We start from the raw sequence: 12,804 nt of genomic DNA on the forward strand, positions 1-12,804 counted from the left end.
CCTACAATACAAATATACTTAAATGCATTTTTAATACATTTAACAGTAGCCTACGTCTTTTTCACCTGGGTAGCTTACATTTATTTAGTATCTATAGGCCTATTTTGTTGATTAATTTAAACCTTAAACAACAACACTAAATTATAATAATATTAATAAGAAGAATTCATTAATTATTATTGAATAAATAATAGTAATAAAATAAAAAATTTTACCTACTTCATAAATTATTATTTGAAGAAGAAGAACTAGGAGGAGAAAAGTTTTATTCTGTCACGAAACTGCTGCTATTCCTCTGCTGTCGTCGCTTCAGTGATGCTCGCGCGCAACAAAGCTCAGCTGATCGACGTCATCGGGTAACGGCTCCTCTCATCAAAGCTTCCGCCGTTTGATCGGCTCTCCGTTACAAGGTTTGTAAACTCGCCAAATACATATAAATACAGAGTCTACTCACTATATAATATATTCAAACACACATATATATAAACTAAATTGATTATACATTACTACTTTTTTACAGTGTTTACCACTCGTTTATTGCACAGTATCTGTTATGAAGGTTTTAGCCGCGATGCTAACTACGTTGATCTAACGTAAGTTAATGAACAAATGGAAATTATTGACTTATTGTCTTAGATTGATTTAGTCATTCAATTCAAAATATTCTGTAAAACTGTGTCTTCAAATTGCTGAGATAGCCTAACTAATGTAGCTGATTCCTGCTGTCCTCATTGGCGTTTGTTATGAATAACAAAAGCAGGTTAATATAGTTTGGTCTGTTTTTGTTTAGCCTAACTTTACTTACTACATGTGCCCTCATTCTCTCAAATACCATTTTAAAGCCATTTACTGGTCAATAAATATTATGTTGTGAATAATCAGCTTTGTTCTTTTGTTTCCCCAGAACAACCAGTACATTTCTAAAATAATCTGAACATTTCAGAGGCAACATTGAATTACAGTAAGTTACCTATACACCACATGCAAGTACTTTATTACTATGAACTTTCTCTGTGTGAAATTGTACTGTTTGACTGTGTACTTTTTTAATAAGTTATTCTCTGAAAATCTTCCCTCATGCTCTCAAATCTCATTCATGTTACTCAGAAAAATTATATCACAGGTTTGGAGCTAATAATGCTATGCATTTTTTATAGGCTATACCTTAATCATATGCATTTGAATATAAGACATTTGAACCCTGAATTATAACTTAAAGTTTAGTTTTTTTCGACAAAAAAAAGGAAAAAGCTATTATATGACTTCAGAAGACTTACAACACAACCCATAACACATGAGTTGTGAACTCATTGACTATTTTTAGGATCTTTTCTGGGACATTTTTGGAGCTTAACTATTTTTTACATAAATTGTTGCATTGAATTGAACTAGACAAGTGTACATAAGAATAGTTTGAATGAATTACAAAAAAAAAAATGTATGCTTGTGTTTCATGCAGTGATATTGAATGGTGACGGGTTGCATTATGCCTGAGATCTGCTTTCGGGTTCCACAGACAGAAAGTCAAACAGGTTTGGAACGTCACAATGCTGAGGAAATTATTTAATAACTTTAATAACCTTACTAACAGTAAATTTTGTACTTTGCAGGGATCTCGGTAAGCTGAAATACAAGTTTGATCAAGAATAAAAATCCTCCTGTAGACCTGAAAATCACTGAAGTGCCTGGACCATCCACCAGAAAAGAGGAAAAGCAAACAGAAAATGAAGCTGATGCACCTTTTCACTTTTCTAACTCGTTAAGTACCTCACGTGTCCCTTGTGAAGATTTTATAATTGATTGCATTTTATGTTGCAGCGAGTAAAGGTGCATCACATTTGTGAATTTCGTGAAATTACACAGGCAAAAAGACAAAATTGCTGATCGTGTGGATTCTTATTGAAATGACTGAATTCACCAGTGAACATTCACAGAACAACAGATCATTTTACTGCACCTTAACTCTGTTAAAATGGAAAATGTTTTCTGCTTGCTGTGACATAAGGAATACTGTTTCCGGGTCGAAGCCTCTACTTCTACTTTCTCTATCTTGTTTCTAGATATTGAGAATACTCAACAACCATTTATGGGAACTGTTGATTCAAGTCACACATTTAAGCTTTTCAAAAGGCATAGTGTACATTTCAGTCTCCAGTCTCACGGCATCCCAGACTTCAACATTTTATGATTCAAAATAGCTGAATAACTAACCATCTGAGATTTCGGAATAGAGATAAAGGTTAGGATCCTAATTTTCAGGAATATTACAGCACAATGAGTGTATATTAGCACTGTTTGTTGTTTGTTTTTGGCATCTGATAGAGCTTTTGGACTTGGAAACAGTGACGTCAGACTTAACAAGCGGACTGAAACACATGTTTTAAAATTAAGTGAAGATGGACATTTTTAATTAGTCAAAATTGTAATTTTTTACATTGATTTATTACATGGAACATGTGTTTTCCATGCATTTTGTTGAGATGTCTTTTCTTGTGTAGCCTATTGTATACACATGGTTGATTATTCATGTTACTTATGTATTATACTATTTTTTGTGTGTGTGTGTATTCATTGATATTAATCTATTACTAGCTTTTTTTTTTCAAGTGCATGGAAGTGTATGTATAAAATGGATCTAAAATATGTAATAAACAATTCTTATTTTGTATTTGGTTCAGTTTGTTTATTATAATAGAAGTTAATGGTGGTAACCATAGTAACAACATGAAATTAATTTAATACAAATAAAATAAAATTGAAATTTGGTTCCTGGAGGCACCCACAGTGGTTCCACACAGTGCCTTATATAAGAGTTCCTCAGGAAACCTGTGTGGTTCCTCAGAGAACCGCCCCTTTTTAAAGGGTGCCTAGAGGATCTACAGACGGTTCCGCCGGTGTGGCAAAGTGAAGAACCCCAAAAGGTTCCTCCAGGCACCTTTTATTTTTACAGTGTAGGACTCTAATGACGATGACTCATTCTGCCATCTGGACATTAGAATCCTCCTCATTGAGCATGAAGGTGTTGTGCTCTCGTCTTCTCTCCGTCTCAATCAAGCGTCATTGAACATCATCATTGAGGAAGAAGTTATGATGGACAACATTGAAACTGTGCTAAAAGCTATGTGCATTCTGATTGGACTTGCAAGCAGTTTCAATGCTTATTTTTACTTATCTTTTGGTTGACAAGTTTATTACATTGAAGTGTTTCCTGTTTTTTGTTTTGTTTTTGTCGTCAACAATTAATAAAAAAAACATTGGAACATTGAAATTAATGGTTTAATTTTCTTCCCCTCCAATTTATGTGACAGAATGTATTTATTACAATAAATCTCAAAATAGTATAAGACATTACATAAATATAACATTTGTGTAACATAAAATAGTTATTTTATACAACGTACACTCCAAATAAAAATAAATATGTGAACTAATGATTTTAAGTAAAGACTACTAATGTAAACTTGATTTGTCTACTGCATCCACTTAATGTGTTATGCTTGATCTCTAGTTTCACCTTGTGTAAAAACTTAAATGGTTTAAGACAACAGGTTTCCGTGCAATTTTCTAGTAAAGTCAAGTAATTCGGGTTAAGAGTGGGATATAGATGCATGCATCTGACTTGACTTTGTCCATTGTAGTGATCAGAAATAGGAAGAAACCAAACACGGCACACAATGCTTTTTTAAACAAACAAACAAAAAAATATTTTTGGCTAAAGACAGTTTCAAAAGAAAGTATGTAATAAAGCATCAGTTGTACATAAAAAAAAAAAGTATAATGATTAAATTACACTTAATTTTACACTATTGGTTCTTTTCGGTCTCTATCCTCTGTGAGTTCATGGAGTTATGGAGTGTTTGAGAATAGATTTGTTAAATACATGGACAGACGATAGGTTTAGAATACTTAGAGATAATGAATTATGTTTTCCTTCGAGAAACCTATAGAAATAGAAAACAGAGTATTGATAACAGAGTTTGGGGTAAACATGTAGGTCCTATTTGAAACTATACACACACAAAAAAAAATTGTGTATAGAAGAAGACTGGAGCTAAACAAGAAGGATCCTTCCTCATGGTCAATGTTGTGAGGTCTATATAGTCAAGTCAAGTATATTTGTATAGCGCTTTTCACAATACAGATTGTATCAAAGCAGCTTCACAGTATTAAATTAAAATAATACAACAAAGTTTGTTTCAAGAGGAATTTATTGATTGATAAAATTAAATTAAATATCCCCAAAATATCCCCAAATGAGCAAGCCAAAGGCAACGTTATATAGTTAAGTTTATTTAGTGAATGTGAAGAAGAGGATGAGTGTAGAAGTGGTTTAGAGTTGCCTATTAAATAAGAAGAAAGTAGTGCCAGATAGATTCTATTTAAGTGAGATGTGGAATAATAGGCTAATGAACGCTTAAATGTTTTATTACTGACTGATATAGACAGGTGACCTGATCTGCACGCCTGTCTCGCACACCCGCTTTCACTACACAGCGCACACCGCCCTCTACTGGCGAACACAGGTATGAATAATCTGCTGTGGCTCCTACAAATGCATTAATAATCCTCCGTGTAATAAATATGTTTGTTTTGAGTTTGTCAGCACACAAAACTGACTGGAGTTATTAACTGTAAACCTTACTGGTGATTAAACTCAAGTCATTTGCCAATAAGGGCAACCATTAAAACACTAACTTACTAACCAACATTATAGTGACATCAGCAGTTTAATCACGTGTGCCTTTCGTCACAGATAATAGCGAAAGTAAAAGAAAGCTGATGTTTCGCCATTTTAATAAAATAGTCGATTCCTTTCTTATGTGTAGCTAGCCTACTCGATGGAACAGATGGAGGAGTTTGTGAATCGGTTGGCTATGTAGATACATTTTGATAAAGGTTAGTCGCGCACTCGAGGTGACTTCCACATTAATATTTTCTCTGAAAGGAAATGAACGAGGTTTATTTTGTGTATCGTGTATATGATGATTTATCAAAATATCTCTATCTATTTCTCCAACTCTCGCGATCTAGTCAGATCAATTATAAAGATGTTTAACAATGTTTAATTACATTAGTTTTGTGTTTGTTTGTCATTTCCACCCAGAGTCAGTGGAGATCAGACTGTTACTGTTCAGCTTCATCATGGATGACAGACAAACATCCAGAGATGAAGATTTTTCTAAAGGATGCAGGTACTAATAAATAAACACATTAATTAACCTTTTATATAATAAAAAAGATGTCTCCTGAAGAAAATAATGTGACATTCATTTTTTTTAATATACATTATTTTAAAGGACATTTCTTGAAAACAATGTCTAAACCCTCCTCAAGTGCTTTCCATTAAAACGTTTTGTTTTTACGTTTCGTTGTTCTGTTATAGTTCAGTTCAGCAGGAGAGATCAGAACCAGCGCCCAGCTGTGTGTCTTTGAGGAGTGACTGGTCTATGGGTCAGCCAGTAAATTTTAAGAATGACAATACACAGGCTGATCTCAGGTAGGCTATAACATTTTTATTAATACATGATTGGCATTTTTATATTATGGTGTTTTTGTATTTTGCGTTTATGATATTCATACTAGACATTGTTGTCTTCAACTGATGCGAGACAGACATATATTCAGAGCTCAAATAATGCCCTATATATTCTGACCTCAAACCCATCATAACCTCCTCCAAAATGAGTCCTCCAAAAATTACCAACAAATGGTATCAATGTAATACAATTAAACTTAATGAAATGAATCATGTTGTTGGTAGAAAACATTGTTTCTACTCAGATAATCACTGGGACCAAATCATCTGCACATATTGCCAAATAGGCACAAGGTTTTGTTATCAGTTGAAGATCCTCCTTTATGCCTCTTATGACAGAGTCCACGATCTTTAAAGCATATTTTAAGGAAATGCGATGGTTTTAACTATTTTAGGACTCTGTTGATTCTTATGAAAAGAATAGTGAGGCCGATTTAGTTAAAAAACTTTTGTAATTGTAGTTTTTTGTTTATTTCTCTTTTTATATTTTGCTACCGGTACTTTTATTCTCACCATTAAAATATCTCTGACAACTGGCATGAAGTTAAATTATAAGCAATCAATAAACAATGTATTATTTTAATTTAATATGTACAATATTTAATACAACATATTGTCAAACTTACAGTTTTTGTTTTTAGTATTATTACAGTTGTGCCCTTTAGGAGTTGATTTATTAATGTGCATTTACTTATTAACTGTTAGAATTATTCAGGTGATGTAAAATAAATCCACCAATATCACAGTGTCTGATTCTTGATTCTCTTCATGATGTTTCAGTTCAATCCCACCACAAAGATCAGCAGTAACAAAACCCGCCTGTAAGAAGAATGACCAATCTATGAATCAACTACAGGACTTTAATGAAAGCAGGGATGCTGGTGTCAGGTAAAGTGTGGAATTTTAGATTGAGATCAAAATTAATACACATTAATAATTAACACATTTCCTAAATATTATGATATGTTCTTGGTCATGATACAGAGAATAAATAAGACATTTTACTCTATATATTTATCTCTATATTTAACTTATGTAATACATGTAACATGGAATTTGAATTTTGCAGCCATGAAGTCCTCAACACATTTAGATCAAATCTGATGAAGAAGTTTAAGCGTCTGAATGAGGGAACAGCAAAGCAGGGAAACCCAACACTCCTGAATGAGATCTACACAGAGCTCTACATCACAGAGGGTGACAGTGGAGAGATCTGTAATGAACATGAGGTGAGACAGATTGAGACACAATCCAGGAGAGCAGCAACAGAGGACAAACCCATCAAATGCAATGACATCTTTAAACCTTTACCTGGACAAAACAAACCCATCACAACTGTGCTGACAAAGGGAGTCGCTGGCATTGGAAAAACAGTCTCTGTGCAGAAGTTCATCCTAGACTGGGCTGAAGGCAAAGTGAATCAGGACGTCCAGCTCATATTTCCACTACCTTTCAGAGAGATCAATTTGATGAAGGGTGAAACATTCAGCCTTTCAGATCTTCTTCATGTGTTTTTTCCTGAAACAAAAGAAATGGAAATATCCAGTGACAAATATAAAGTGTTGTTCATCTTTGATGGTCTGGATGAGTGTCGTCTTCCCTTACATTTTCAAAGGAATGAGACTCTACGAGATGTAAACAAAAAGAAATCAGTGGACGTACTGCTGACGAACCTCATTGCGGGGAATCTGCTTCCCTCTGCTCTGATCTGGATCACCTCTAGACCAGCAGCAGCCGATCTCGTCCCCTCTGAGTGTGTCCATCGAGTGACAGAGGTACGAGGCTTCAATGAGCCACAGAAGGAGGAATACTTCAGGAAGAGAATCAGTGATCAGAATCTGGCCAATACAATCATCTCACACCTGAAGTCATCAAGGAGCCTCTACATCATGTGCCACATCCCAGTGTTCTGCTGGATCTCAGCCACTGTTCTAGAGAAGATGTTGAGTGAAGCAGAGAGTGGAGAGATTCCCAAGACTCTCACTCAAATGTACACACACTTCCTGATCCTTCAGTCCAACATAAAACATGAGAAGAACTATAAGAAGAACCTGACAGATGAAGACATGATCCTCAAACTGGGGAAAGTGGCTTTTCAGCAGCTTGTGAAAGGCAATGTGATCTTCTATGAGAAAGACCTGAGAGAGTGTGACATTGATGTGACAGAAGCATCAGTGTACTCAGGATTGTGCACTCAGATCTTCAGAGAGGAGTCAGGCCTGTATCAGGCGAAAGTCTTCTGCTTTGTTCACCTGAGTGTTCAGGAACATCTAGCAGCTTTATATGTGCATCTCTGCTTCACAAACAACAACAGAAATGTATTTGACCCAGTCTCTGAACCAGGTGTGTTGTCTATGTTTAAGAACTGGTTTAAACTTGATTTACCAGAACATGTTTCATTTTCTGAGCTCCATGAGAGAGCCGTGAATGAGGCTCTACAGAGTAAAAATGGACATCTGGACCTTTTCCTGCGCTTCCTTCTGGGTTTGTCAGTGGAGTCTCATCAGATTCTCCTTCAGGGACTAATGACACTGAGAAGAAGAAGGTCTGACAGCAATGAGAAAACAGTTGAGTACATCAAGGAGAAGATCAGGACCATTGACTCTCCAGAGAAATCCATCAATCTGTTCCACTGTCTGAATGAACTGGGTGACCAGTCACTAGTGGAGGAAATACAACAGTATCTGAAATCTGGAACAATAAGTGAAGCCAGACTCTCTTCATCTCAGTGGTCAGCTGTAGTTTTTGTGTTGTTGACATCAGAGAAGAGTCTGGAGAAGTTTGATATTAATACATTTGTTGGAGAAAACAATAAAGCTGAAAAACTGAAGGTTCTTCAGAAGCTGCTGCCCGTGATTCAAGTTCAGTAAGTATCAGTGAAAACTATCACTTTACTGTTAAAACAAAAGAAAATCAAAAGATCATAAATCTAAGAAACATACGAACATTTATTGTATCAGTAATAGGAGCAATATGGCAGCATACTTGTTTTTATTTCTGATTTTTTAAAATTTGAATTTATCTATTTTATTGACGGGAATAATGACGGGGAGATGTGATTGGGAAACAATACAAGCTGACTCAAACTTGTGTTAAAGCACCTGACAGCCAATGTCTTCAACATGAGGATTCATTTAAAATAAACAAGTTTAATGTTACAAATGAATTAGTACTTAAACCATTTATATGGATTTGATCCACGTTAAAAGTTAATTCTTTATTGTTGCAAATTTGACAATGAAACTTGACTACTTAGTTGAGGTTTTCATTAAAGGGTTAGTTCATCCAAAAATTAAAATTATGTAATTAATGACTCACCCGCATGTCATTCCAAGCCCGTAAGACCTCCGTTCATCTTCGGAACAGTTTAAGATATTTTAGATTTAGTCCGAGAGCTTTCTGTCCCTCCATTGAAAATGTATGTACGGTATACTGTCCATGTCCAGAAAGGTAATAAAAACATCATCAAAGTAGTCCATGTGACATCAGTGGGTTAGTTAGAAGTTTGACCACACACATGACCAGCGTCGGCCAATAGTGAGCTTACGTGTGACGTATAACACAGAAGCGCTACGCTGTTACACTACGTGAACTAACTCGAGGCCCAGAGAGAAGGAAATTAATAGTGGAATAAAGTCGTTTTTTGGGGGGTTTTTTTTCACAAAAAGTGTTTTCGATGCTTCAAAAACTTATAACTAACCCACTGATGCCCCATGGACTACTTTGATGATGTTTTTATTACCTTTCTGGACATGGACAGTATACCGTACATACATTTTCAATGGAGGGACAGAAAGCTCTCGGACTAAATCTAAAATATCTTAAACTGTGTTCCGAAGATGAACGGAGGTCTTACGGGCTTGGAACGACATGAGGGTGAGTCATTAATGACATCATTTTCCTTTTTGGGTGAACTAATCCTTTAACATTTTAAGTATTACATTTTAAACAGACAAACAAAGCCCAACTCTTATAATAGAGGTAAACAACATCAACTGGATAGAGCCAAAGACTGGACTAAAAAGGCAAAGGTCAAAATCTATAAATATGACATCATAATATATATAATAAAGCATGTATAATATGACATAATAAAGCACAAATGTTATTTAAAAAAAAAGGCTATCATGGTTGAGATATCAGTTGATGGTTGTAAAATTCTTGTCATGGGAATAATTTTTCTTAATTATATGCTAGACAAAGAGAGTGATTTATCACTGATCCAGTTTTATAAAGTAGTTTTCCTGGCAACAACGGACAAAAAATAAAATATTCATATAGCATGTTTATTGGTTATTCACCTGCAAGGGAGGCCAAGAATTCTAGCCCAAGAATGCGGTCTTACATTTAGAGCAAAGCGTGGAGTTAGTTGGTTTAATTTTATGTTGTATATGTCGTGTCTGTTCAGAATCTTGTTCTTTTGCACACTGAGAGTTTGTTATCCTGAGTCCACACCATGTCCCATTTGTCTTTTATTCACACTTAACTCTCTCCAATTGTAATCTGTGACACCATTACCTCAAGGTTCCTGAGTAATTTTGAGACAATGCCATCCATTGGTGACCAAGTGCAGTGTTTTCTTTACTCAATCTACAAATTGTCTATTTTTTCTCAATTTTCTATTGCTTTTTGTTTTCAGTTCATAGTGTTTACCAAGTATGATTTTCATCTCTCTACAGTTTGAGTGATTGTGGAGTCACAGAGAAAGATTCTGCTGCTCTGACTTCAGTTCTGATATCAAACCCCTCACAACTGAGAGAACTGGATCTGGATAATAGAAACCTACGAGATCCGGGTGTGAAGCTTCTCTCTGTTGTACTGGAGGATCCTGACTGTAAACTGGAGAAACTCTGGTAAGATCATCTACGGTATATCATAGTCAGACATGTTAATGTCTTCTGTAAGACTAAATCAGGGTTCCACAAATCTGGCACTGGAGGGCCACTGCCTTACTGAGTTACTTACCTTACTAAACTCTGCAGGACAGCGGCACTTCAAAACCGGATTTGAGGAACCCTGGACTAAATTCTTTGATGTCAATTTTAGGACTACCCCGCAGAAAATAAATTTCTTTCTCCGTATTTTTGTCTTCTTTTCTTTTTTGTATTCTTAATTTAAGATAAATTTAGCACAATAACTTAAAATGTTAAGTCTTGTATACTGAAAAATTGCTTATGTATCTTGATTTAAGAATTTTTAGATATTAGATATTCAGACTACGTCTGGATCGGATTCAGAAGTTCAAGTCCAACAACACCCCCAAAGCTTCACAGTCCTATACCTCGTCCTGCGTCGACATTTCATCAAGTAACATTAGGCAGTTTTGATTTTACATATGCGTCTGCTGACATACGTGACCCGTTCTGGCAAAATGAGTCGCAATGAGCAAATGTTCATGACTGAGCTACACCTGTTTGACTTTAATTGTCAAAGTCAATTTTGAGAAAAATCGAGTTAAACGTTTTCTGAAGGTTCCAAAACAAAATCATCTACCAACCATACCTTAAAATCTCTGGTAATAACACCAAATTTTTAATTTTTCCCCCATGGTGCCACAATTGTTTGATTAACATTAATGAAAAAGACTATATATTCAGACCTACTGTACTGCATGGGTCTAATATAATGTTACACATCAGATGTTTTTCCCCAACAGTTAAAAAACGTTCACTTAAGACATAGCAGATTATGTTTGCTTGAATACTCGCCAAGACAGATATTTTGAAATGCTGTAATTCTGTGTAGGTATAAGAGTATATCGGGATCACGCGCTGTCTGAGGCGTCTTTGAGGCACACTTCGGATGTGTCAGTCAGTGTGGGTAAAATCATTTTGTTTAAATCAGTATGAGTTTGAAAATCACATTTCATTGGTTCTAGAGGTGGGAATTGGCAAAAATTTGACAATCCGATAGTATTGTGATATTTGGGCCATGATTCAATATTATTGCGATTCTTAACATATTGCGATACAGCAAGTATTGCGTTTCGATTCTGCGATATATTGCGATTCATGTCCCCCATATTATTCAAAGGCATTACAAAAAATGTGGATAATAAGACTGCTCAACTCACTTCAAATGTCACATTAAATCTGTGAACATCTTCTACACATTTACTGAAGTGCAACTTAGGAGGGAAGTGCAAAAACTTTGTCCTTGAACATTCAGGACACAGGACCTTATTACAGAACGTAATTATATGAACGCGTCACCACCGCATTAGCACCAAAAACATGGATATTTTATTTTAGAGAATAATTACACAACCTATTCGATATTCTATAATTCATTAATTAAATAAACTAATCGAATATTCCAAAATCGTGACTCATCCCTGCATGTAATCTCTTGTTTTTTCCCCTCAAATCTTCAGTCACGTCTCGATTTTCTAAGGGGATTATAAACGTTTCTTCCTTGGTTCGCTTTTAATTAGGCCTATTATATTCAGATTCTTTACTGTGGTAAAGTAGAAAAACGTTGTTGGACAGATAGCCTACATTTTTACTTGCACGTCAGATTCATTTTAACACAGTTTTTGCTTGTTATTAGACATGTAAGGCGCGTCAAGTTTATTTGTAAAGCGCGTTTCACACGCGCGGGTGATTTTTAGTCTCGCTCTCTCTGGCAGCGCAATTTCAAACATAGCTTAAATGTCTTGCCCTTAAGATTAAATTCGCTTTTCATACCTTATACAACAAGTAGCCTAGAAAACATGAAGATATCAGAAAATAGATTGATGGTCTCTGACTCTTTCCTCCTCGTGTCCCACATCCCTCTCAAAGCGCAGAACTGTAGGCTTCATGTGGAATCACGCGTCTTTGTGTGGAAGTAGGCTATTAAACGAAAGTTTTTTGTTGTTTTTTTAATAGATTTAACTTTATATTATTTAAGTTTCCAATATTTACTGATATTTATTTCAATGCTTTACAGGCTTTGTGTTGCTTCTTTGACGGAATTGCTCAAATTAACACTTTTTTGCTCGAATAAACCATAGACTGTAAAAAATATGGACAAAGCGTCTGTGACGTCACCCATAGACTTTCTGAAGAACGGGTTTGGAGCCGTTTATGGGGGGTATGGGCGGCGCCATCTTGGAAAATCTCGGGAAATCCTAACCCCGCCCACCTTCTGGCCAATCCATATATGGGTAAAAGGGCGGGCTTTGTGTGAGACTGGAACGATGTCATTTTCGCGTGAAGAAAGCAAAATAAACAACAATGGATGACATACAGCAGATCTTGTTCTTGCTTCCCGGCGTGTTTGTCACA

At 35.5% G+C, this 12,804-nt stretch overlaps 1 protein-coding gene and 1 long non-coding RNA gene across 2 annotated transcripts in view; both read left to right on the plus strand.

Moving 5' to 3' along the window:
* Positions 1 to 268: 268 nt before the first annotated feature.
* LOC309510095 lies at positions 269 to 2,614 on the plus strand. Its single transcript, XR_014210203.1, has 4 exons — positions 269 to 410; positions 905 to 961; positions 1,460 to 1,532; positions 1,611 to 2,614. It is a non-coding gene; the product is annotated as an uncharacterized lncRNA (long non-coding RNA).
* Positions 2,615 to 4,599: 1,985 nt separating this feature from the next.
* The window catches only part of LOC309510088 (NLR family CARD domain-containing protein 3-like), a 44,599-nt gene continuing 36,394 nt past the window's right edge, over positions 4,600 to 12,804 (plus strand). Inside the window, exons 1-6 of the mRNA XM_082191180.1 lie at positions 4,600 to 4,896; positions 5,105 to 5,192; positions 5,384 to 5,497; positions 6,317 to 6,424; positions 6,606 to 8,402; positions 10,216 to 10,389. Coding sequence (XP_082047306.1) covers positions 5,143 to 5,192; positions 5,384 to 5,497; positions 6,317 to 6,424; positions 6,606 to 8,402; positions 10,216 to 10,389 — 2,243 coding nt within the window. The 5' untranslated portion in view covers positions 4,600 to 4,896; positions 5,105 to 5,142. The remainder of the gene's footprint in view (positions 4,897 to 5,104; positions 5,193 to 5,383; positions 5,498 to 6,316; positions 6,425 to 6,605; positions 8,403 to 10,215; positions 10,390 to 12,804) is intronic.

Source organism: Leuciscus leuciscus (assembly GCF_965113295.1).
Source record: "Leuciscus leuciscus genome assembly, contig: SUPER_11_unloc_13, whole genome shotgun sequence".
Taxonomy (NCBI): domain Eukaryota; kingdom Metazoa; phylum Chordata; class Actinopteri; order Cypriniformes; family Leuciscidae; genus Leuciscus; species Leuciscus leuciscus.